Genomic DNA, 26,741 nt, shown 5'->3' on the forward strand with positions numbered 1-26,741 from the left:
ACTGAATGCTTAAACAGTATTTTCAAAACTACATAATTTGCCTTTCACATGTAGAGAGTCTTTGAAAAAGAGTGGGTTTTTTTCTTTAAAAGATTTCTCAGGACTTTTAACAGGGCTGATCTGCAAGGAATACTTTTTGATCAATAAAACATGTGTAACCATGTTCCGTGAGTTGTTCACGCTTCCAAATATTAAACAAAACAATCCACAGTAGTTTTATATGAGTTGGTAACACTGAAATGATTCCGTCTGTGCAGGCAGAACACTGAAATAATTATTACTTGACACCATGTGGTTTTAATAAAAATGTCAAAACAGCTTGCTTACGGAAGAATAGCTTTAGAAATTACTATCTCCATGACAGTGTAAAAGCAAAATGTTGAGAAGTGTTAATTGGAGGCAGTTGTCTTTATTTTCTCTCTTTCCAGTAAGGGTACACAAAGCAGACTGTGCCATCTTACACATTTTTTACAAACACCATGTCATGTGATTCTGTAAGAGAGTCCAGTTACATCCAAAACCTATTGTATACATAGCCAAAAAGAAGTGGAAGCAATCTTTCTATTGAGCTTTTTCTTCTTGTTTTGCTTTCATAAAAAACTCTGGTTTGTTGACACACCTATAAGCCAGCAGTTGTGGAAGGATTCCATACACTATGTTCAATACTAGAAAATAGAATTTTGCCTCTTCGGGGACTCTGTAGATGTAAGGCGTTCGAGCATGAAGAGAAGCACCAATATGGGAAAACTGAGCCTGTGGTGGGTATATATATATATATATATATATATATATATATATATATAAAAGAATGGGTAAGCATGACGTACATTTTGGAATGGACAGCATAATCTGCATTACTATAGTCACATGCATACATTACCAGTAACATTTTTCGAACAACCCATTTTATTCCTGAATCCTAGTTCTCAATCATTCTTTAGGATTACAGTATAAAAATACTCTGATCTGAAGTCATTCTTGTCTTGATATAATATAAATAAATGGTACCTCCTGTGTGATGGTAGCAGCTGTATTTTGTGAACAAATTCAGTATTCTCTGCTAGACTCCATATGTCTTAGGCACTGTTCATACATCAGGGGCCACTGACGTGGACCCATGTAACTACCCAGTGAAGTCCTCATGGACACAGAGATCTGCACTAATAGATCCCAATGCAGTATCAAACCTATAGATTTTGCCTTACACCTCTGGGAGTCAATGGGAATATTGCTATTGACACCAATGTGTGCAGGATCTGACCTTTAGTTTGTATAAAAATGTTAGAAAATAGGAAAACTAAGGAGCTAATTATGTCTCACTAAAATAGGTTTTGGCCCACTCCTGCAGACTTGACTTAGGTAAAACTCCCACTGACTTAAGTAAGAATTCTGCAAGATCGGGTCCTGGAGGGGTACTGAGCTGGGAGTTGTCTGGAGTATAGGTGAAATGTACAGCTAAGGTTATCTCCAAGGAGAGCTCATTGAGCTGAAGCGTATTTTTAGCATAAACAGACATTTATAGATAGAAGCAATAGAGAAGTATTCAGGCTAGTTGCTATTGTTTGTCTCCATCTGTTATCAGCTATACTGCTATATCAAGCAACAGTTCACTTACATTAACAATCATCTGCCCATATTTATGATTTGGCAGCAGGAGGAACTGGGGAAGATAAACACCTGCTTGATTTTGAGGGGAGAATAGGGGAAAAGCACATCGGGAACTTAATAATACAGTATTAGAGTATGGGCCACCCCCTGCTCTCTGCTGAGTTATCCAAGGGTCACAAAGAGCAGAATTTTGCCCTTGGCTAGCAAAGCAGAAGGGTGAATACAGCTTATGCACTTGTTCTAATACACTCTTTTCTGCAGAGGTTACCTAGAAAACGTACATTAAAACGGAAAAGGAACCAGTGGTTTCAGTATTTGTAACCACCCCAGCTGCCAGGAGAGAGCTGCTCTAGAAAGCTCTAGTCAGGAAGCAGAATAAGCAAAGAAATCAAATGCAAACCCCCTTCAGCAGAGTGGCTCTTGGTATTTCCCTAAATATCTATCACCTAGCAAGGAGCTCAGGGGCACTCCATAAACAGCATTTTTGTAACAGGATAGCAACTCAGTTTGTCTCTTCCACACTGCTAGCTCCCAGCTGTTGCAGCTCACCACGGCTGGTAACCTTGCTCAACCGCCCATTGCTGCTGGGACCCACCCCCCTGGGAACTACCATGGGGCAGGCAGCTCAGAGAGCCAGCAAAGGCCAGAGACAAGGACCTCCTGGTATGCAACCCAAAGCATCTTATGCTGAAATCACCAGCAGCAGAGGTAAGGAGCAGAAGGCTCTTTGCTGTCTAATGTGGGCCTGTCTGTCTAGGCACTTATGGTCTCCCTGAGGTATCTAGGGGTCCAGAGAAGCATACTGGAAGTGGAAAAGGTATTATACAAATTGCCTGGCTGGGTTGGCCCAATGGGCCCACTAATCCAGTATGCTGTCTGACAGTGCCAGTATCCAATGCTTTACAGGCTACAGTCCCTATAACAAATAGCTATGCACTCACATCCCTGGAAGAATATTCCTCTTCATCTCAGGCAGTGAGTGCTGGACACATGAGGGTTTATAACCCTTCTATATTTTTATCTGAGCTAATGAAACTGGCTATTTTTATTATTCGCAAAAATAGAATTTGGATCCTATCTTTGGCCTCATTTCTATCCCCATGGACTGACTTTCACTGGCTAATTATGCATCGTAAATTAATTATTTGTATCAGTCTTAGGTTTGTTGTCATTCAATTTCATTATAACTTCTCTGTCGTTTTATTTTTTTTGTCTTATCAGAGAGGACAAACAGGTACACCCAACAGACCTGCTCTCATTATTTGTTACTCTGTGTGCCTCCACTGTATCACTTATTCATCTTCCTTCGAGCCTTCATTCTCTCTTTTTGTCTGGAAGCCACCTCAAACCTCTAATCATTTGCATTGCTCTGCTCTGGGCCTTTTCTATTTCTGCTTTCCATTCAGATAATGGAATTCTCTTTTTTTTTTTTTAAATGAAATCGCTCTATCTGCTTGTCAGTCACCAAGAGCCCAATCTAGCTTTCATTACAGGCAATGAACAGAATCCCACTAATTTCAATGGGAGCCAGATCAAATGGCAAGGAATGTGTCAGTCTAGATTACTGTATTTGATTTGCAGAAGCCCAGTTAGCAGGAAGGGAGATTTGGGGTCAGGAATTCACCCATGCTCTCTTAACTAGAAACTGAGGGTAAAATACTGCATTGTTATTCTTGTTAGCACCAAACTGGCAAGAAACTCTAGGGCTCATGGGCCAGATTTCCATTTATAGCTAAGGATTTTTGTATAAAGCTGGCAAATCTATGGCACACAAGGTGAAGGTTCTACAGAGGGGTGAGGGTGGGGGAGAGACGAAGTGACTGGGTGAGGAAAATCTTTTAGAGAGGGGAGAATTTTGGACAAGTGAGAAGGGGAGAGAGCAGAAAGCAACTGCGTAAACTTGAGTGCCCTGTGCTATGTCACATTTTTAGGGGGTACACTCAAGTGCACAAAGGATTTTCCCTCATGAACATGTAATGTCCTCATAGAGGGTAATAACATGTCCTATTTATGAGTGTAGGATGCATTTCCAATAAATATGATGAAAATGTAGCTCTCCCTCTGCTGCATGCAATGCAGTAGCAGGGCCATCCAGCCAATGTGCATGTCTTGCCAATCGGCTGGCACTCCTATAACGGAGAGCAAGATGTGCTTTGCTATATAGAATTTCTGTAATCAGATGCCATCAGGGAATAAGCCATTCCTAGGTACCCTTTGATACTGAACCGTTAGAATGGGGAATGCAAGGGATTGACTGTAGAAGCTGAAGCTCATGCTGGACCATTGAAATGCTGATAGTAAATTACCAAGAGGGCCATATCTGTGAAATATTCAGCCTTGACTAATCTGCTGGTCATTGCAGCTCACAGCAACTTCTAAGCTGCGAAATGCTGGGGATGGCACTGTCCTGGCTGACAACTCACTTGCAATTTGCAGTTGTCATTCACAAACAAAGCATCTCACCTACAGAAAATGTTTTTTCAACCACATTTTGGTTGCACACTTATTATGAACTTTGCTTGGAGGGTGGCTCAGTGTTTGTATTGTCCTACAACCAAGAAAGCACTCTCAGACAAAGGGAAAGAGGGCTGGGCTGGGCAAGGGGAAGGGGCAGGTCTTCCTCCATCCAAAGCCAACTGAAATCACTGATACTTAGTCACTGATTTCCAAGGGGGTTGCATTAGGCTCTTTAAGCTCCAACTATGAGGCCAAGCAAAGTCAGCAGAGAAAGACTGGGATAAGTGGCAACCAAGAGAACCTTTCTGAGCACCCTCTCTTCTCATCTAGGTAGGAGACCCTCTATAGACTAGTCACTGAGGCAGCAGGAGTTGTGTGGGTCAGGTTTTTCTATGTCTCAGTGAGATAGGTAGACTGAGGGAGGAAAGAGGCTGTGTGGCGTGGCCTCTAGATTCCTCAGCTGGGCCTGCTTAGCAACCTGTAGAGAAACTTCCTGCAGCTCAGAAATGGGGAGGGAGAATTACTTGGACTATGTCTTTATGGGATGGCGGGGGGACTGTTTTGCTGCAGCATGGAAGCTGAACCTTTCATCATGCAACATGTAAGTCCTACACAGTTTCTCACCTAGATAAATGTTGGTTTTAGTAAAGTCTTTAGGATAACTAAAGTTTTTGAAAAATCAGGGCTCCTAAAGTGCTGCTCTTGTGAAGTTTAAGGAGTGCCACAGGATCAATGACCCCAGAGTGTTATAACCCACCTTTGGAGTCTCAGTGAACTGAAGCTGCAGTGTAATTCAGACTGAGGGTCATTACATAGCTTTTAATAGCATCCTTTCCCTATGCTAATGGCTAGGCCCTTTCAGATTTTTTTTGTCTTACTTTTTTTTAAATGCAGGAGACACTTTTCTGAGATTTACATTTGCAAAAACACATAAATTGCAAAAGAACAGAAGTAAAAAAAACCTCCCACTTAGTAGCAGTGTGTGAGTTCTCACCAGGGAATTGCTGTGGGATAGAATGTTTTTTCTTGTCATCTTTAGTTTTCTACTTTGGGGGAGGAGGGCCAACGGCCATTGCTCTTTGTCCATAACAGAACACACACCATGAGTTTTAATGAGTAATTGCAGGTGTTTTAAGTTTAGCAAATACAAATCTTCAAATTGTCACTTGCATTAAAAGGACCCCAAAAATCTGAAAATTACACCCCTGTCTGCTCCTCCCTCCCTCTCCCCCCCGCCCCCCAACTTCCTTTAAGACACAACCTGTCTCCCTCATTTTCTTCCTGAGTAGTTAACAGTTCTGGGCACTAGACCAAATCAGTGTAATTGCTTTTAGTTGGACAGTGGGTTGAGTTCCCTCTGCAGTCACTAAACCAGTGGGTCTCAACCTTTCCAGACTTCAGTACCCCTTTCAGGAGTCTGATTTGTCTTGTGTACCCCAAGTTTCACCTCACTTAAAAACTACTTTCTTACAAAAACTGACATAAAAATACAAAAGCATCACAGCACACTATTACTGAAAAATTGCTTACTTTCTCATTTTGCCTATCTTAATTTTAGTTTGTACTGACTTCGCTAGTGCTTTTTATGTAGCCTGTTGTAAAACTAGGCAAATATCTAGATGAGTTGATGTACCCCTTGGAAGACGTCCGCGTACCCCCGTGGGCATATGTACCCTTGTTGAGAACCACTGCAATAAATGATTTAGAGGAAATGCCTTGCATATTGGCAACTGCAAATTACTGTTCAAATGCTGAGCAAACTTGTACATGTTCTCATTTTTGAATAGAAAGAGTTTGAGAGCTATGCTGCAATGTGTATTACTTTTGACAAATGGTTTAGCTACTGCTATCAATCAGCAGAATTTTTGCTTGGATCCCAGATTTGCTTAAAAGACTAAAAGGGAAATCTGTAAGCCTGAGTTTTGGTTGCAGGATACTTTCTCTTTCCTTCCCCCATTTATAGATCAGCAGTGTTCCTCAGCCAGACAACAAGTGAAATCAAACAGTGTTCTTTGGATTTCAGCAAGGAAAATTGCACGTCTTAATAACACAGATACATACAGAAGTTATGAATATTTGCTGTGGGAAACATGGCAAGAAATGTTTTCAGTCTTGATGTCTGCACACGTTGGTGAAGTATATGGAGCTATGATAGTAAAGCACGTGTTTTGACTTTTAATTTAGTTTTCCTCATGCTAAATATGTTTTGAAGAAGTTGTTTCTTCTCCACGAATGAATGCAACCTGAGTTATCTGTCAGAAGATGTGGGTTGCTGATATGCTTTTGCTGGATGTGTTGACACTGGCTTGCCTATGTTAGCTTGCTTGTAGTTTTTGATGTTATGTTTGGGCCTACTACAGTCACTGTGCCAGTACAAGCACATAACATCTATTCTGACTTCTTTTACTCTCTGGTTCTTTCCATTTACAAATCTTGCCAAATTTCACTCTGATATATGAGTTGGTGATGCAAGATGCTATCTCAATGCTGGGGAAAAAATGGTCATCTTGTACTATATACTAACTGCTTATAGTTGAGACAAATTCTTACTACTCTGTGCTAAAGACAATTCTTATTACCGTGTTGGATAGTTAAGTTGTGTTGTAATCTGCACGTATAATAATACACATATATAATCTACACATGTAATCACAGCTATTTATCAATGGCCCAGATGCACCAGTCCTTTCAAGAATCTCAAATAGCCCAACAGAATGACATTTATCTCTGTATCCTTGTGTTCTCACAGTATCCTCAAGTTGTTACAGCTTCAGACCCAAATTTTCTACATCCTTTCAATGTTTAGGGTCCTTCATTTTGCCACATACAGAGCAAATCAATTAGATGTGTCATACTGGACTTCCTATAAGTGTCCTGTCTCAAATGATAAATATGTCCATATGTGCTCTCTAGGCCAGGTCAATTTTCCTGTGTGGAATCTTTATGTTTTCTTTTTGACAAATCATTTACGCTTACTGTTTGTGTCTTACTCTGATAAATATCACCAGCGTCCATTAATTGTTACTGTACATCACTGTATAGGTCACCATTTAATCATAACTAAGGCTGCCAGTCTGTCATGGAGGTTGCAGAAGTCACAGTAGCAGGGACCCAGCAGCAGTAAGGAACCTGTGGCTCCGAGCTGCCACTGCAGCGGGTACCCCACTGCTGTCCACTGGTGCAAGCGGTGGGGACCCCCAGCTCCAAGCTGCCAAGGGCAGCAGGGGAACCCCATACCCCTCAGCCACCGTGGACGGCAGAGACCCAGTGGCGACAGGGACCCTGCAGCTCCCAGACGCTGCTGGCGACTGGGAGCCTGCTGCTGTCCACTGGGGTGGGCACCAGGGATCCTGGAGCCCTGAGCCACAGTGAGCAGCAGAAGGACCCAGGAGTCCCCAGCCGCTGTGGGTGTTGAAGACCCCTGGAGCCCTGAGCTGCCATGGACGGCAGGCCCCCACAGTTTCCAGGCCACGATGGGGGAAACCTCCAGCTGCTGTGGGTGCCCCGTCGCCCTTAGCCATGGTGGGGGGCCCCCTGCAGCCATCAGCAGCCCTGGGCAGCGGGGGGAATCCCAGAACCCCTACAGGTGGCTGGCTCCCACAGATCCCAGCTGCCGGGGGGGGGACTCCACAGGCCAGATCCACCATGGACGGGGATGGGCTCCAGAGCCTTCAGCCATGGTGAGTGGCCCCGCTCCACAGCCTCCAGCCTCAGCTGGCAGACCCTGCAGCCTCCAGCCATGGACAGGGGTGAACCCCAGAGCCATGAGCCACAAAGAGGGAGCTTGGAACCCCAGCACTGGGGGAACCAGGCTGGTGGCAATTGCTGGACCCGCCCCCTCCTGCAGTGGGGCTACGGCTCTCATCTTTCACTCAGACTTCAGTAATGCCCTCTCCCTCCCCCTCCCCCTCCCCATTATTTTTAGTAAAAGTCCCAGACAGGTCATGGGCTTCCATGAATTTTTGTGTATTGCCTGTGGCCTGCCTGGGACTTCACTAAAAATAACCGTGACAAAATTTTAGTCTTAATCATAACCATTTATTTAACAAAATCAGGATGGAATGAATTGTGCACGTGTGGACCTTGAGAAGAACATAAAATTTTGGAGATGAACATGAATATATGTTAGAAATGAGACGGGGAGCTCCTTTGTGCTGTAAAAATAGCTGTAGTGCTAAGAAAATAACTTGTGTTTTCCACCATGTGACTAACAGCTAATCTCACCAATGAGACTCTTTTTAAACCATCCACTTGACCAAAACATTGAGTGGCTCAATGGGAGTATTTAACTGGTTTTTTTTAAAGAGGATAGTTACTATGGCTTAACACCCCCACCCCATCCAACCCCAAATACTTGGTTTCTTTTGGGAAATGCACAGCATTTAATAAGGCTTAAATAAAATAACAAGCCAAATAAAAACATGCAGCTAAAGAAAAAATTGTCTTCCAAGGCAATAATGTAGTACCTGAGACACATGTAATGAGCTCAATTCTCCATTTCCTGATACTAGTTTTATGCTGGCATAATTGTTGAAGTCAACTGATTTACTAGGGCATAAAACCAGCATAAGGAGGTGGATTGGGGTGAATTGGGTCCCCTTACTTACTATATTTCTCTAGTTACACCATTATCAACTAGAAATTCACCAGTGAACATCTTTACAAAGAAATAATCACAATACCTGGGCTATTCCTCCAGCATGTATAAGGGTTAAGTCAGGCATCCAAGAACAACCAGGCACCAGTAGGCCATACAGTGCGATCATATAATAAGGCACACAGTAGAACATGTATGTCAGCATCTGCATTTTAAATAGAAACGTTAGCTGTTTTGTGTTTTCAGAGAGAGGTCCATGTAGGACTCAGCCAATTGCTGACTGAGAAATTGGAATATTCCAAGATTGCACTTTCTAGGGGATGTTTGCAGATGATTAAAAATATCCGTGTAGATAAACAGAACACTCCAAATAGATTCCGCTTTAGTGAAATCATAATACTCCAGAAGCCCCCACTTTCCAGAGTGAAGTTCCTTTGTTCAATTTGTTGCCAGAATGGATTTCTCATAGAAAAGGCAAATCCTTCATTTTATGTTTACTTATATGGTTACCTTTCTGTACATGATACTATGCACCTCAGTGTAAAACAGAAATATTGGGGGTTTTAAGACCCTCAGGTCAAATCCTCCAGCCTCATGTGAAGCTCAAGTAAACAGGCTTTGCAAAGGATGCTGTGTGGCTTTACAGGAAAAAGGAAAGTTTCAGTGGTGATAGAGAAGAGAAATGGTAAAGATGAATATGGAGAAATATAGGGCTAGATTTCCTATCCACACCACCCTTTCACCGGTTGAGGATGCTATTACACTAGGGGAATCCTCATTTGGTGCCTTAAAGGCAACTGTAAATCCACTTTTGCACCTCTAGAGCAGCACAAAGGGGACTAAAGTGGGGCTAAGGATGTGGCCTGGGGAATATATGAAACGGAGGCTGACTGGTCAGGTGATAGGCTATGTAACCCATCACTACTAGGTCCTCAGTTTGATTCCAGCTCAATGATGAACAAATGTTACCTTGTAATGGCTGTTCAGAGACCTGTGTGAAATGTATGATGGTCTCAGTCTCACTCCCAATGGACAGAAGCCACATCACAATTAGCACCCTCACTGGTAAGCCCAGTGAAACCTATGGCTTCATATTTGTGCCTGTTCTCTCCTCATTTTATAACATCCCATGCGTCATAGTTAGTTCTTTACCTGAAGTTTAGGATAAGCAGCAGGATCCTTGATATAGGGCTCGTGAAGTTGAATATATAACCGGCAGAGTTCAGCAGGACAATCCAAAGCAATCTACAGAGATGTTAAAAATTGCATGTGATCAAAGAAGTCACTCTAACACAGATTAATCTGACCCTTGCTGTTGTGGGCTCTGCAACTGTGCTCGTCGTTGCCATGCAGGAGGCTTGCTTACAGGCCAAAAGGGACTAGTCCTTTACCAAGGTGGTCTTTTTGGTCACCACCCTAGAAATGGGCTGGCGTCACTGTTGAAATGTAGTCTTCCTTTTGCCTGCTTCCCCCAGCTCCCCTGAATGGTTAATAGAGCAAGACTACAATATTTAACTCTTATATAGCACTTTTCATCAGTAAATCGCGAAGCATTTTATAAAGGAAGGTGAGCATCATTATCTTCATTTTACAGATCAAAAAACCGAAGCACAGAAAGGGGAAATAATTTGCCCAAGGGCACCCAGCAGGTCAGCCGCAGAAGCTGAAATAGAATTTAGGTCTCCTGAGTCCTCGTTCAGTGTGCGAGCTACTAGGCCATTAGCCGCCTCAGTTTTTCATCAGACAGTAGTTAAGCTAGTATACCAGGGATGCATGGGCCACATCACGATAAACATATAACATGCTTTTATTTGTACTGACAACTAGGCTTTGACCCAATTCATAATGCCTAATGGTGTTTCCAATGAAAATTCACCCATTAGTAGAAAAATCAGGTAAGCATATATTTTTAAAGTAAGATGAGCTTATATATGGATTTAAACAAGATTTGCGTTGCAATAAGGTAACAGTGGAGAGTGATGCTAACTCCAAAACCAGCTACTATAAAAAAAATTGTTGGATGTTATCTAACTGTAAAGAACAAACTTGCCAATAAACTCTCCATAGTGACCCAATTACTATGACCAATAACTGAATTCATGATAGCAAGGACTACAAAGTACACAATACTTTTCTAAAGCGATTCCTCAGTTTCAACACCAGCTTAACAGCTTTCTCACAAAGCATTGCTGGTATCCAAATTACTGACAAGACCCAGCTGAGTATATTGCAGCAGCCAGCTTCACTGGCATTTGTAAGTCTGGATTTGGGAAAAATACAACGATTCCCACTGTACGTGCCAATAGTACATTTTGGAGAGGGATATACTTGGTATCTGAGAAATAAGTGTATGTCTGTACTAAGAAACCACAGTATATTGGCCAATCCATAGAGCCACGATTACTGGAGCCTTATAGAAAGCTGTTAATTCTATCCAGGACTGAGAAAATGATGTCACTGGAACAGTTATGATGGGAAAGGAACTGGGTAGTGAAATGGAATAAGAAAAGAAGCTCAGAAATAATGAGGAAGTGGCATTGCAGCCTGTAGGTGGGTGCTTGGGCAAGAGATTACATTGTGAAAAATATGTTTTCTCTTTCCACATTGCTTTGTCTGTGTTTTTATTCTTCAATTAGCCAGCACCAATGGTACTAAGGAGTACCCTGAGCTACAACAAATGAAGATGCTAGCAACAAAACAGAAGTAAACAAAAATTAAAAGATTTGTGAAGGCAAATTTTCTCAGAAATATGACCAGAGAGCAAAAATAAAGCAGTAATGAGAGCCAGCAGAACTGCAAAAGAGTGACATGCACTAAGTAGAATAAATTGCTGCTATTTCTGATCACCTGATATATGAATTAAGGTTTAGCCAGGGTCAGCTCTACCAAATATGCAGACTAGGCAGTTCTCTAGGGCACCAAAATGTTTAGTGATTGTTTACTGAGTGATGTGCAATTTCCATTTTGCCTAGGGCAGCAAATACTTCAGAACTGACACTAAGACTAGGTTTACCACTTCTCCAAGAAGTGGATACTTTAAATTCTGTGTGATTCTCTCTGAAATTTCAAAGCTATCTAATAATGTGTTATAAACCCATAGATAAAGTTAATTCAAAACAATCTAAACTTGATAGGCAAAAATGAGACATTTACAATTCCAGGAGACTTGGGATAAACCCAACATAGTTCTTCTCAGATAAAAAGATTCTACTCTCTCATTCGTAATGCAAGCAACATGTTTTTCTATGTGAGTTTAGTTACGTGTCTATGTTTTAGAAAGGCATGAAAGCAGATCTACTTTAGCTTGCATGCATCCATGCTATTGCTCATGAAAATATTTAACACTACACCAAAAAACAATGAATGGCATGATGTTTAAGTCATTGGGAGCCACACTTGGGATATCATTACACTGTTGCTTTTTGGGGGTCATATAGCTAGTCCCTTTCAGAAAACTGACTTCACACACTGCAAATAGGGAGGCAAAGTGACAGTAATTACAATAATGTCACATGCAATGTTGTAGCTGTGTCGGTTAAGGGATATTAGAGACAATGTGGGTGAGGTAATATCTTCAGTTGGACCAATTTCTGTTGGTGAGAGAGAGGGTCTTACAGAAGAGCTCTGTGTAAGCTCGAAAGCTTGTCTCTCTCACCAACAGAAGTTGGTCCAGTTAAAGATATTACCTCACCCACCTTAACTATCTAATAATGCCATGGACACTTCATTTCTCCTTCGTATTCTGAGGGACTAGTCATGCTCCCAGTCAGAATGTTTCCATTTCCTTACTTGGGAGCTGACTGGGCCCTTGGTTTTCATATAGTACATATATTTTCTCTCACACAAAAATTCTTCTTTTTGAAACGCAAACAAATGTAAAAGCTTTGTGAATAAAAACTTAAAGACACCATATCATTATTGCCCTTTACACTTACCATGCCCCTAAATATGCAAAACCCAGTTGCTAGGATGAGGTATATAGCCAACGTTAGATCTAGTGGTCTTCTCAGTAGTCCTTTCTTCTGGACTTCCTGAACCACCTACAATATTATATAGGGTTAAGAGCAGATCACAAATTCTACATTAAATGTATTTAATTTAAAATCTGTCTTTAAGAAAGTTAAGGTAGTGAAACACCCTGATAAGAGTCAAAAGGATAACATCTGCTCTCTGCTACTCCACTGTAAATGCAGCCACTCCTTTGATTTTGATGTACCATATTTCTGTATGTAATGATGTAACATAGAGCCATGTTACAACAATGTAACAAAAAGAGCAGAATCTGGCCCATACCATTCAAAGTTAAAGCTAACCCACACTGTAAGAAGAGTCTCTAATTGCCCGCCTGAGGATCAGTGTCAATCTTCATGTTGAATGGCCCACCTTTCATCAGTCTGACACTTTTTACACAGTAATTTACATAAAGATAATAAAATGGTTTTCTCACAACCACTGTACTTGCTCCACTAAATATTTTATGTATGCCAATTTTATTTCTAAAAATCACAGTGCATATCTACTTACTTGAGCCCATAAGAAAATGCATTATGTAATCATAAATACATATCAGACATCAAATAGCTGACAAGGAGAAGAAGGATGGCTCAGTGGCTAAGGTGCTAACATGAGATTCTGGAGACCCCAGCTTCAAGTCCCTGTTCTCTCATCTCTGTGAGATGTTGGACAAGTTGTTTAGTTGCTGTAAGCTTCTATTCCATATGTGTAAAACTGAGATGATCCCTCCCTCAGAGCAATGTTGTGAGAGTAAATATGTTAGGCTGTGAGTCATGCTGATGTAATGGAAGCTGTTTAAGTGCCTCAGATAGACGATGGTTTGGGGAAATCGAGAGCTCTCTGACTGTGGAGTTTTCACTCAAACCTTCATTCCAGGATGCATTTTTTTCAGCATTATTAATTCTTGCCCAACATACACACCCCAGATGCAATCTATCTGCAGTTGAGAGGACAAGCCATCTTCCTCATTTAAAAGTACTGCATTTTATGTGGCACTCATTTCCACTTCTCTTTTGAATGACAATCCATACATTGATATGCACACAACAAAAAGACTTCCTACAAAACGGATTTCCTTATTGTTATATTATTGCATTGCTGTCTCAAAATATGTTGGACAATGACATAAACAGAAGACAATATTTTGCAGGCAAAACTTCTAAACAAGGACTACAGAATTTGGCTCATAGTTTAACAAAACAAAAACACTTTCTATATGTAGGACCATTTACTTCATAAAATTGCTAAAACCGGGGTTACATTTTCAGTTCTGCTGTATCTCCTTGCTTTCTCAAGCTAGATAAATAGGTAGGTTTATGTGAGTAAGACAAGTATGATTTAGACCTGTGTTAATCTATAATATTTAAGGTATCAATGCCTGCTGCTGTAGGAATGTTTACAACATCACAGGCAAAGGAAGTATTTAACCCAATGGTATTAACAGGAAAATCAAGGGCTTTATAAGGGAGTAGTGTTACAAATACTTTTCAGATGGAACTATAAAAGAATAACTGTAAGATCAATGGATTGTTTCCATCTTACCTGTGCGTGAAGGCTAAACTTTAACTGTATATATTACACCTTTTTTTTCAAAGGAGACAGTAACTTGACATACATGTTTATGAGTGACACAAAACCACAGCACTCTTTTATGGACAGAGCATTTAGAATGACTAGCCCAGGTGATGAGGACAAACGTACCTAATAGAACTTGTCTGTTAGGTTGCAATAGGGATACAGAGAACTCATACCTTTTCTTTTCTGTATCTATATATTTACATAAAGGCAATGCAAAAGTAAATCTCTAGAAAGATAGGCCAATAATTTGAAAGGCAACATGTTGTGCAAAGGCTTAGTGCTGGACTGAAGTACCTTGTCTACTGAGTTATTGTGCCCTTATCTCTCTTTTTAATACAGCAAAGTCATACCAATGTACCCTGACATGAATTAAATGCAACAACAGCTCCTGTCAGGCCAAAGTTGATCACTGCTGGCTTCCCTTCTGCTGAAAACAACAAACCAACGCCTCACAAGTCTTGCTGATGCTGCTGTTTTGTATGTCGGAAGGAAGTCTGCAGTCACAATTAGAATTTTCTCCCATTTCCTTATGCATGCTGAGTGCCTTGTGTGGGGCACCTTCCAGGATCAGGGTCTAAGATCTCAGAACAATCTACTAGCGTCAGTGGGCTGAATGCAATAAAGCCAGTTCCACCAGACTTCATGCGCAAATCTGAATTTATGCTTTGCCCTCTATCTCATTAACTTGTCCTGAACTTAAATTACTTGAAACTGTTCTCTGAGTTACTAGTATATTTATAGACCTATCCACCAAGCCCTGTAAATGCTGTATTACAGTTTAGTTTGATTCTAAACTGTGGCCATAACTCCCCCATGCCTCTACCTCTGCTTTGAAAACAACTGAAGCTTGTCTGTTATCCAAGTGTATGTATTTAACTGGTTTATGGTAAGTCTATAACAATAAACGGCTTATGCAACATTATATAAATTGATTCCAATAATGTTTTAATGTAAGTACTTTGTATATATTTGTACACTTTTAAGAACTATCATGCCATATGTTTCCTAAATCCCTTCTTATTGTCTCTAAACAATGCTAGTTCAAAAATTAAAATTGGATTTTGAAGCTGATTGTAAATATTTAAAAGATCTGCTGAAAAGGGGCCAAATCTTTGTAGGATTTAGTATGATTAACTATTAATTAAACAGATCAGTATTAATAACACATAACTATTTTCTGAAAACTAGATTTCATTTAAGACTGCCTAAAATATTACAATGGATTTTGTTTCATTTTCACAGAAGTTTAAAGTATACAGTTACTAAACGTAAGTGTGCGCGCTAGGTTCTCAATTATTCTTGTCTTCTAAATATCATAAATTAGATTTTTTCACGGTGAAATTGCCTTTCCTGTGGGAAAACAGAACTACATCTTCACAGCTAAAGCATTGATGAAAAGATTCTATATTTAGAATTACATTGAGAACTTTACTATGACCTTCAGCAAATAGAAACTAAAAGGCTCAATTTTTACATACAAAAGAGCTGTTCAATAAAAACTGAAATTAAAAAAAGTTCGGAACACCTGATTTCCATGCATTTGCCTTTTTTAAACAAAATTTTTTAGAAGTTAAGCTTGATTGAAACATGCATCAGTGTGACACATTAAATCTGGTTAACAAAGTAGTACTAATTAGCAATCTCATAAACATAAGAAGCTTGGCCACACTTCTGCAAATGAGCTGCCATGTTTTAGCTATAGGCAACAATTTCTGTACTGATCTTGGGGCTAGGAGGGCAAATCAAAATCTTATCCACCTCTATGCAAACACTATATTCACCTCCCTAATGCATATTGTTGCATAAGAAGCAACCATCAACATCACCAAACATCGCTCTCGCCCAGATAGCATGACTCTTTCCCATTTTTATGCCTTCCATTAGATTTCTGATGGTTCTGTTTACATAGTACTCAAATCCTCTCTAGAGTTTCAGTTTGGAAGACTCACTGACCTTTCTCTTATCTGGCTTCCATGGAAATAAATCTTAATTTATAAGGCAAAAGCTATTCCGAAGTGTCTCTTGGGACTCAGATTTAGGAGTTGTACCCTCCTCACGGCCCCCCGAAATTCTTTACTGCAATAGAGCCATTATTGATGTGTCTTTCACAAACTTCTTGAAAATCTTTCAGTACATCTGCTGCTGCTATTGTATCCTGCAAGATCACAAAGTGCTTGTTAGATTTCTGAATGTTCTGGGGTAGGAGTAGGATCTGTCTCCTATTATCCCTATGTATGATGCTTACCACAAAATGGACCTGTCTGGGGCCTCTGGGTGCTTTTGTAAGACAAATACTATTAATACATTATATGTTGACACTCAAAATGGGTTTGGAATGTGCTTTGGCAGTAAGCCTGGCTGCCTCTAGGCACAAATAGATAAATATCATGTCATTCTTTGCTCTACTCTTCAGATATCCTTTTTTCTCAATGGGTGAAATTGTGCATAAACAAATGTTGCATATTGTGACTGCTCAACTAATCCTATTTTTGCCCAACTACAATATCCTAGGGCAAAGGTCTAGCTAGCATGTGAGTAGACACTATCCCTGCAGGTGAACATGATTGTAAAAATGAGCTTTGGATAGGTATAAGGTGGGTAAAACAAAATCAATTCCTTACTACCTAGCATGATAATATATCTCAGGTATAAAATCCAATAGAAAGCAATGCAACTGTTTTAAAAAGCAAGCAATTGTTCAATTACATGAAATCTCACAGTAATCTACATAATACTACTACCTGTAGTTATACAGCACTTTCACCTAAGTATCTTAAGAAGCTTTACACAGCTGGGAATGTATCACTAACCCTGTTTTATAGATGGGGAAATTGAGGCATGGGGACTAACGTTTGTACACGGAGGCCAGGTCCATACTACAAACTTACATTGGTATAACTATGTTGATCAGGGGTGTGAATAATCCACACCCGAGCGACACAGTAATACTGACCTAAAACCTGGTGTAGACAGCACTATATCAGCTGGAGGCCTTCTCCTGTTGACATAGCTACTGCCTCTTGCAGAGATGGATTAGCTATACTGACAGGAAAAGCTCTCCTGTCGACATAGTAGCATCTTCACTGAAGCGCTACAGTGTCTAAATGTAGACCTGCCCTGACTAAATGGGAGTGAGGAACAGAACACACACTTCCTCACTTCTAGTCCTTCACTGTAACCACCAGATCACCTTGCTTCCCTCTGCACTCCACAGCGAAACTAACAAAATATTGTATGAAGAATGCAGCAGGGATGTTTTTGCAGAGCCTGCGTGATCCTCCATCAATCTCCATTACAAACATAAAAATAAATATTACAGTGCACTCCCCTATCTCTGCGGGACCTATACAACTCTGCAGGAATAATGAGCAATATTTTAATCTTTTTAATGCTATTAGTACAGTAGTTTACATTTAATACATTACCATTACCTTGATGGGAGTATTGTAAGTCATTGAAGGATGATTATAGATTCTGAATCCAGCCCATATAGGAAGACAAATATATGGTATATTTAAGAAAGAAGCAGGATGCATTCTTGCTCCATATTTACCTATTAAAAGAAATAATCATAAAATGTGAAGAATTTTTATACATATCCCATGAAGCATCCACACCAAACAGCTACAATAAAGCTGGATGCTAAAAGCTTTTTAAATGCTTGCAACCAGCATACAAGTCTGGTGGAAAAGCCTTTGCTGGCAAATGGAAGAGCCACACAAGCAAGTAGCGATTAGATACAGTATAGTGTGTTGTTTCAAAGATGAGATTTTCTGTTTGTGACAGTCAGCTGCCTCAGCCACTGGCTCTTTTCTTTTCACCCACAGGGATGAGAGACTTCAGAAAACTGTTAATAAAAATCTGCTCTAGATAAAGACATCTCTCAAAAAAGAAAAACTTTTAAGTCTGATGTTATGCTGTGCTTATTAAATCTTGATTTCTAATTCAGGGCAGTGACAAAGCTTGGTAACAGGATTTAAAACAAAATTCTGGGTCAGATCTTCAGCTGCTATAAATTAGTGGAGGCTGTGCCTCTTACACCAGCTGAGGATCTGGTCTGTATAACAAAATCAGTGGCAGAGAAAAGAGGTGAAGAGCTTCTGCGGCATAGTAAGCGTGTGAGAGAGAGAGAGGGATTGGACTGATCAGGCTGAACCATGAATGCCCCATCCCATTTATAAATACCTGGGCTGAGATTTTCACAGCCAATTTAGTGGTTGTAAACACATTAACATTTATGGCAATAGAACCTCTCTCTCATCCCAATCATCTTTGAAAATCTCAGTTTTAGGCTTTTTGCAAGAAGGAAATCATTTATTTTTGTAAGAAAAGCTTAAAGCATTTCAAATCAATAATTGTATGACAAACATAATTCAATAACAACTTCTCAAGCCCCAGCAGCTGTGAATTCATCTATCCAAAGCTCTAGGAAAGCAAAGTTTCTTTTGAGAAGTGAATACATTCCAGAATACACCTATAAAAGTGCTTTAGATGCCTTTCACCCACCCCCTGACATCTTTACTGTAAAGCAACAAGTGCCTTTTATGCTAATCTGTAGATGAACAACTTTTAAACATTAATAACAAACAGATATCATTATTTTCCATGTCCCAAATTAAAGCACGTTAAGTCAGTGAGAATCTTTCCATTGACTTCTGTGTGCTTTGGATCAGGGTCTTATTGCCTATGGCAAAATAAGATGATAAACTTTTTCTTGGCAGCACAGAATGATAAATCCACACACTGCCAGAAGTAAAAAAAAAAATCCTTGGTATCTGGTTAACTGATATGTTTATATTCCTGAAGTCCCTCCAAGGTTTTATTAAAGCAAGGAGAAATATTTTGGTTATGAGATTAGGTAGCTTTATTTTTATTACCCTTAATATAGGAGGTAGAAAACAAAATAATTCTCATGCTTCACATGGGACAGTTGGTTACATGAATTATCTCCTTACCCACAATAGTTCCAGGCATAAAGACAATAATGCTCATGACAATGGATCCTAACCAGTATAGACCAATGGTTCTGTAACTTTCTCTGAAACAGAAATAATTGATTTAATGCACCATCCCTACAACTCTACTATCAATAACTGTCCTCAGAGATTATACTGATTTCTGCTGATTGCATTTTAAAAGAAGGCTGAGATCCTCAAAGGTATTTAGGCACCTAGCACACTTTGAAGATTTGGGCCTAATGTGGTGATGAATGGTGGACACAGAGTGATGGAAACAAACTTATTGGGTTGGGAGGTGGCAAATTCTGCATTTTTCTGTATAAACAAGATAATTATAAGAGCAATATGGGACTGTATTATAATAATCTGTTTTGTGGGAGGATTACTCACACAAGGGCTGAGTGGGCACATGTTTTACAAGGCTTTGAAAATAAATTGCCTTAACACTTGTGTGACCAGAAAGTTGATGTTTCAAAACACAGTATATTTTGAAATATTTTCCCCTGAAATGTGCATTTAAATCATTATTTTCTTTAACTCTTTCCACAAGAATAAGCAACAAAAGACTCTTATACTCCAGAAATTATTACTACCTCTATAATTACAGAGTACATCCTGGTAGAGATGAAAGAAAGAGGACCATGTAGTTTTGACCAAGATGTTGTTCTGCTCACTTGCAATAATGATACCACAGTTGTTGAACATGCATTCTCTTTACGACTTCCTCTTCCCTGTTAGCTAGTATAAATTGTACAAATGCACTGTGCTTTGTCCTGTCCAGTAAATCTTCTAGATAAAAGTAATGGTAGAGTTTTTGTTCTGCTGCCTACATCAAGTTCAGCAATAATAATAATAATTAATAAAACCACCAACATTATCACCAAAACTCTCATTAACCAAACTAATAAACTGTGTCAATTTTGAACGATAATACAGTGGCCAGAAAACACAGGTGGATGTATTTGCTCTGCTTTGTGCATCTCAGACAAGGGGCCAAATTCAGTTGTGATCTAACTCTGCTAAGGGTAATGGAATTTCAATAGAGCTTAATTTGGCCCAAGGAATTTACACAGCACAAAATGATATTTAAAAAACTCAAAAATCTAAACACTGCATAGCCACAAGAAATTAATTTCCTTTGTGGCTTATACAGGGGTATGCAAAGCTAAACAAACGGTGAACAAACAGACTGACTTACTCCCACGCAATAGCTGCCACCATTAAGAGATACATCAGATAATGCACAGAGCCATCCCAATAGCAGATCACATGGCCATATGCGGTATTCAGATGAGGTTCGCCCTAAAGAAAATGGATTTCAAAAGAGTACAATGGCAAAGGAGATTCAAGAAAGCCTTAAAAGTGTATTAAGAATATTAGGTAAACAGACTGGAGTAAAGTGACTGGTGTTCATTGAGTCCAGGGATCCGGATATTTTTTTGGGGCTGTCAGCTCTCATATTTCAAGGCATCCATATCATTATCTGGGGTTAGGATTAAAGAACTTCCATATAGACACATCCTTTAGAGAATAGTATTATAGAAATAGGTGCATTCTGGTGGGGAAGAGGTTACACCTTGCTTTTCAGTATTTGGCATTGGCCATTTTTGGGGACAGGATACTGAAACAGCAATCATCGATCTGCAACGTTATGGGAAATTCCTGCTTCTAAAAAAAAAAGAGGTTAAAAAATCTTGTTATGACATATAATATATCAGTGATTAAATGTAAAGTCGGTTTGATTTAATTCAGCAAAGATATATTTAGCAATCTAGAGATCCAACAATAGTGTTGAACACGATGATGGCAATATTTAAGCTCATAGGGCCCAACTAATTTCTCTGAACTCTATAGAGTCTTTTAAATTACAGCAGTGAATGTTAGATCAGGTCCTTATTGTGCTATTTTTGGTGGACACTGAGATTCAGCAGGGAAGAGACTCTACTGACTTGATATCTGGCACCATCAGGTTTTTCACTCCATTTTGGTTCCCTTTATCAAAAGGATTAAGCAAAAACACAAGATTCATTATTTTTCTTCTAGGTGAAGCTTACAGGTTTTGTAATATTTCACTTTAATTCTCCATTAATGACTGATGAATATGGAGTTCTGTAAAAATGCATGCATTAACTAGTTCAATAGATATGTATTCATTAACTACACTAATGCCATAGGAGTCCACTATGAACAGTATTAGTACAACTAAATGAAATAATAATGCTGGGGCTTGAAGTCAGTGAAACTTTTGTCAGTGATTTTAATGAGAGTAGGATCAAACCCAAGAAGATGCTTTTGGACACATAAGTACTCTTATTTATTTTATTAAAATAATATAAAATAAAAGCCAAATTGCAGTGGTAAATATGCTTCATAACCTATACGAAAACAAATAAATTACAGTATCTGACTCTTCAATGTCCAAGGCAATGAAATAAATTATAATACTGAACTTCATATCCTGTTAACTTTCTAATGGCTTTTTTCTGCCATGGTCATTTTTATAATAAAGATTTTATCCAATCATCAATAGTAAAGATTTTATTTAAATTCATAAGTTAAATGATTGTTTACCTCTTTCAAGTAGTAGGTCATGAATCCATCAATAATTCCATCTTGTTCGAGTCCTATTATAAGGTTCACTACGCTGGTAAAAGCAAATACGGCATAAACTGTATAATATGAAAAGGAAAGAAAAAATTACTGTAGATACAATGGCTTGCAAATTACAGACTATTAATGTATAGTCTGAAATATTAAACTGCTAAGAAATTAACATCTAATTGAGGGGAGATTTATTTGTTGTGAGGAAAACATCCAGGCAGATATCTATAAGGCAATATAACTTGCTACCTACCAATACATGTTTTAAGATACCGATATTTTGGCCACAAAGTGTACTCATCAAGATAGCATCACAATGACATGCACTCCCATCCACATGCACAGCTCCCACTGACCTCAGTTGGTGTTTGGCATCAGGTGAAGAGGACTGTGTAACCCTTAGAAACTATCATGCAATCTAGACAGCCTCAGTTGCAAACAACTAATCTTCTTTTAGGGAAATGAAACATTCTAATTATACTCAGAAGAAAAAAGGGGAGGGGCTGGCAGAAAAGGGAAGGAAAATGTGACTTGCCTTTTCTGGAGTGGAGTGGGGTAAACCTGCTTTGCCAGCATGAGCCATGAGCACCTAGGAGGCCTATTCTGCAAGGTGCTGAGTGATTTCAGTGGAGTGTCTTTTACTCCTACTTACTTCAGTATGAATTGAGAGTTATGAGCACTACTGAGAACACACTCAGTACTTTGGAAGATAAAGGCCTAGGTATGTAATGAGATGACTGACAGAGGGTAAATTGCCATATTGTGCTCCATATTTAAGCTTCTACTTAAAAAAAAATTACATCCCACAGGCCTTATGGTTGTGACAAAAACTTTCAAATATGAAAAGTGTATTGATGCCAAGATGCTTGCCTGAGTCTGCAGACAGCCTAAAATAGTAGCTCTAAGAAGTATGAACAACCCCATTCATCACACTTTGATGTTAACACTGAAGCCCAGTGATGGTTATTTGATATTATCATTGGCATGTTTATTGTGTAAGAATGAAGAGAGACGATCAGTTTATGACAATCTGTATCATCGAGGGGATGCCAACCCTGTAGAGCCTGATAGGGAATCCAAACCCCAGTGCAGGGGCACAAACCCCAAGGAAGTCCAACTGGATAATGGGCCCCACTGAGTAGGAGTCAGGCCTGACATGTTCAATAAAGTCCACTGTGTCATCTGAGCTCCACCAAGGGGGAATAAAACTGGATGGGCCCAACAAAGCGGCTTTTTAACATTTCCACAGCCCACTCTGAGTATCTTCTCATCCTGGCTTTTCAAGTGGTAGATTTGGTTTGTTGGCTGAGGCTGAAGATTAGCACTACTTCCCCCTCCCATTTCAACCCCTGCTGTGCTCCTTCACCTTCCAATGGAAGTTGAGGCCCTCTTAGCACCCTACAGCATTGGGACTAAAGTTTTTAAGAGGTTTCTATCAGATTAAAGGCATGTTACCCTTCTATAGACACAAATGGTAACAGCCATCAAATACATCCACATGAGCTGTAACTTTTAAACCAATGAATACATTCTTAATTAGCTTTAGTTATACTAATACATACCATAAAACAATGGGTCTTTTGGAGGTTTTCTTTTGACCAGAGTACGAGCCACTAGAGCAACGAAAATCAGAATCAGGGATCCAACCGCTACAATTGCCCAGGAACTGAAATTATTTTTTAAAATGGGGAATTAAAAACACACACCCATATGCCCCCTTCAGCTCTGCAGTTTTTCTTAAAAGCTACCCTCAAAATAATCACTTTTCAAAATAAAAAGTATATGCCCTTAATCTTAAATGCAATTACTAATGACAAATTTTTGCTTTTTAAAATCAATGCAGTGTCTACACTATTACATATTTTAGTGTTTTGCAGAACTTCCATGTCTGCTTGTTACATGTGATGATCTATTAAAAGAAAATACTAAAATAGTTTGATAAACAACTAGTCCAGAAAGCTAGATTGTCAGACTAAATTCAGCTTGCATGTTGCCATTAGCAAAAAATGGACAAATAAGCTGTGGAAGTCATATATGCATAGATTTCTAAGGCCAGAAAGGACCATTATAAACATTAAGTCTAACCACTAAATCAGTGAAAGGACACGTTTGCAAATTAAAATGACAAAAAACCAAATTGGTTAGCTTGTTGGACTAGGGGTAGCATTCTGCAGTGCCCTACAATAGATCTGGGTTCAATTTCTGGTCTCCATCTCCCAGGCCCTAGATTGCCAGGGTTGGGAAATGCTATAGAAGTGTTCTCAGGCTCTGGAGATGAGTGCTATGTGTGACAGTGAATGCTTTGCAAATAGTGTTGATGGGTTCCAAAGGGAGGACCCCCATTTCCATAAGGATGGAAACCATAATACAAGGCCTGGAGGATGCATGTTACAGGGTGTGTAAAGTGCTGGTGAGACAATGATAGAAATCCTCAAGGCGCAGAGAGAAAAGAGGAAAATATCAGCTAATTCAATAGAATTCATTTAAAATCTACTTACACCTCTAGATTTGAAATTGTGCTAAATTCACTTTAGGACAGATTCTGCAGACCAATCCCATCCCATTTGTGCTCATATACAAAATAATATGGAGAGAATTAGGTAAATCATAAGGTTTTTCAAAAAATATATTTTGAATATTGATGACATCAGGATATGGTTTCAGAAGATGCAATGGTTACATGTCTGATTTTCCTCCTCAAGAAATAAATTAGACAGTTATATATAACTAATATGAAGACTGTAACAAGAAATTAAAAATTAAGTGTTACATTTCAGACCTGATTCTTCAATCTTAATTCTGCTATTCAGCCTTAGTGGATCTTGCATTAGATCTATTTATTGAGCAAAGATTGCACCATTGAGAACTTCAATTGTATAAAAAGCATACTTTCTGCACAATGGTGTGTATCTACCAGAAATATATATTGACAATGAAGCAAACATGCACTAACTTGTTAGTAATCTGCACATTGCAAACCTCTGAAGTACCTGGGCCCTTTCAACCCAAACCAGCAACACATTTCACTGTGTGTGCTGCTGACTTTTCAGAAAACTTTTAGGCAGTGGGGCATACTGACATGTCTGATGATAACTCTCCTATGTCCCTACACTCCTTTACTTCTGGGGTGTCTTAGGAGAGAGGTTCTCAAGGTTTCTGAAGCTGACCAGCCCTTTTCTACATTTTAAATCAAAAGTTGATCTCAAGTTTTTGTAAATGACAAAACTTTGTAGAGCCCGCGAAAGTCTTCAGGGACTTCTTGGGGGCACAGTTGTGGAAATTCTTCCTTTGGCGGTGAGGTACAGAGAAATTGCAGCCACTCCGCTGCAGAAAGACTTAGGACCTGATTCTTCTCTCACTGATGTCAGTAGCAAAACCCTTAACTGACTTGTATAGGGACATGATGGCGACCTGAAGCTCTGATGATTCTGGAACTTGCTGTGAATGGTATGGTGACTTCCAGAGTTTTGAGGGGGAAAACCCTGAAGGTCTTTTGTAGCTGGACACGAGAACCCATTACGAAAATTAGCGGGGCTGGCTATGGATTTGCATTTTCTTAAGGGAATTCCACCAAACATCTCTCCTCAGCCCCTTTGCCCAGCCACAGCTCAGTGAGGTGCAGCTGACGTGGGAGAACTTGATAAAGGATCTCTACCTCCTTTCATGCTGCTTCTTTAATCTAAATGCTTTACCTTAGTTATTTTGCCCCAACAGACCACGACCTCTTGCTCCACCGCCCCAGCCCTACACCCTGGACCCCGGCTCCAGTCCCAAGCCCAGACCCCAGCTCTCAGCCTTTTGCACCCACTTCCTGCCCAAATCACTTGTCCTGGTCCCAGCTTAACCTCCCCTCTTCTCCCGCCCCCATCTCTCAGCCTCCAACCTGCCCGGCCCCGGCTCTCCATCTCCCCGATAGCCTGGCCCACGCGCTCCCTGGCTGCTGGCTATTGTTGTACCTCTCGCAGGTCGGCGATTCGTCCTCTCCCTGCCCAGCTTCTAAAAATAGGCGGCGCGCAGCAAGGAGCCCGCGGGCGCGCCCCTCCCCCCCAGCCCCCCAGGCGCTCGGCGCCCAGCCCAGCCCGCACCCCGAGTCCCCCCCCCCCCACCTCCCGTCTCACCTGCTGCTGGCGGCGAAGAAGTTGAAGAGGTAAGTGACGGGGATGGCGGTGAGGGACAGGACGAAGACGCCGGTGGCAGCCGAGGCGCTCATCCCAGCAGCGGCCGCGTCCCCTCCGCTCCCCTCCCGCCCTCGACCCCCTCACGGGGCACTTCGCATTGTCCGAGACAATGGCCCCGTTTCACCCCCTTCGCCCGAGCGCCGAGGCTCGGCCGCCCGCCCCGCTCTGGCCCCGAGAGCTCCGCGCCGCGCCGCCTCAGCCTCTCATCGCCCGCGGGCCAAGCCCCTCCGCCAGCCCCCCCGCCCCTGGCAGGCTGCGCGCCGCAAAGGTTAACGCCGCGGCCGAAACCGGAGCCCCCCGTTGTTCTTCCAGCAGCAGTGACGGGACTGACAACTGCGGCTGCCTCCGCTCATTCCCCGGCCGCCCGCCCGCCTGGGGCTCTCCCTGCCTCCCTCCCTCCCTCCGCCCCGAGCCAGCCGCGCGCCAGCCGCATGAAATCTATTGTGACCCGGCTGGCACGAGCGAGCCAAGAGCCGCTCGTCACCCCCGGCTGCAGGCAGCGGCACGCGGGAGGCCGGGCGCTGGGGGCTCAGGGCGGGGACGCCTGGAAAGTCACTTGTCTTTCCTCGCCTTCCAGGCTGGTTGCGGGGCTGCTGTTGCAACCTGGGCGCTGAGGCGGGGCGTTTTTAGCCCTAGGGACTGAAGCGAGGAGACTTCAACCGGACAGTGAGTTGGACGAGCCAGTTGTTCCAGCTGCAGTGGTTAAAGAGGCAGAGTCGCTTAGAATAGAGTCAGACCCCACCCCTTTCT

At 40.9% G+C, this 26,741-nt stretch overlaps 1 protein-coding gene across 4 annotated transcripts; it reads right to left on the bottom strand.

The window, feature by feature from the left end:
- Nucleotides 1–110: 110 nt before the first annotated feature.
- On the bottom strand, nucleotides 111–26,051 carry TM6SF1 (transmembrane 6 superfamily member 1). Of its 4 annotated transcripts, XM_067555734.1 has the most exons (10): nucleotides 25,932–26,051; nucleotides 23,376–23,479; nucleotides 21,784–21,881; nucleotides 20,411–20,514; nucleotides 19,210–19,292; nucleotides 17,686–17,807; nucleotides 12,598–12,702; nucleotides 9,815–9,907; nucleotides 8,748–8,867; nucleotides 111–753 (listed from the first exon to the last, which is right to left on the bottom strand). In XM_067555734.1, the coding sequence occupies exons 1-10, from the start codon at nucleotides 26,021–26,023 to the stop codon at nucleotides 562–564; spliced, it is 1,113 nt and encodes a 370-aa protein (XP_067411835.1). In that variant the 5' UTR covers nucleotides 26,024–26,051; the 3' UTR covers nucleotides 111–561. The 4 variants fall into 4 exon arrangements, with proteins under 4 accessions (XP_067411835.1, XP_067411836.1, XP_067411837.1 ...); XM_067555735.1 differs by lacking the exons at nucleotides 23,376–23,479; nucleotides 25,932–26,051 and adding an exon at nucleotides 22,170–22,218 and having other exon boundaries at nucleotides 113–753; XM_067555736.1 differs by lacking the exons at nucleotides 19,210–19,292; nucleotides 20,411–20,514; nucleotides 25,932–26,051 and having other exon boundaries at nucleotides 116–753; nucleotides 23,376–23,405.
- Nucleotides 26,052–26,741: the final 690 nt, after the last annotated feature.

This window comes from Emydura macquarii, unplaced genomic scaffold (assembly GCF_026122565.2).
Source record: "Emydura macquarii macquarii isolate MOO-44397 ecotype Brisbane River unplaced genomic scaffold, CSIRO-AGI_Emac_v2 contig_1644, whole genome shotgun sequence".
Lineage (NCBI taxonomy): Eukaryota > Metazoa > Chordata > Testudines > Chelidae > Emydura > Emydura macquarii.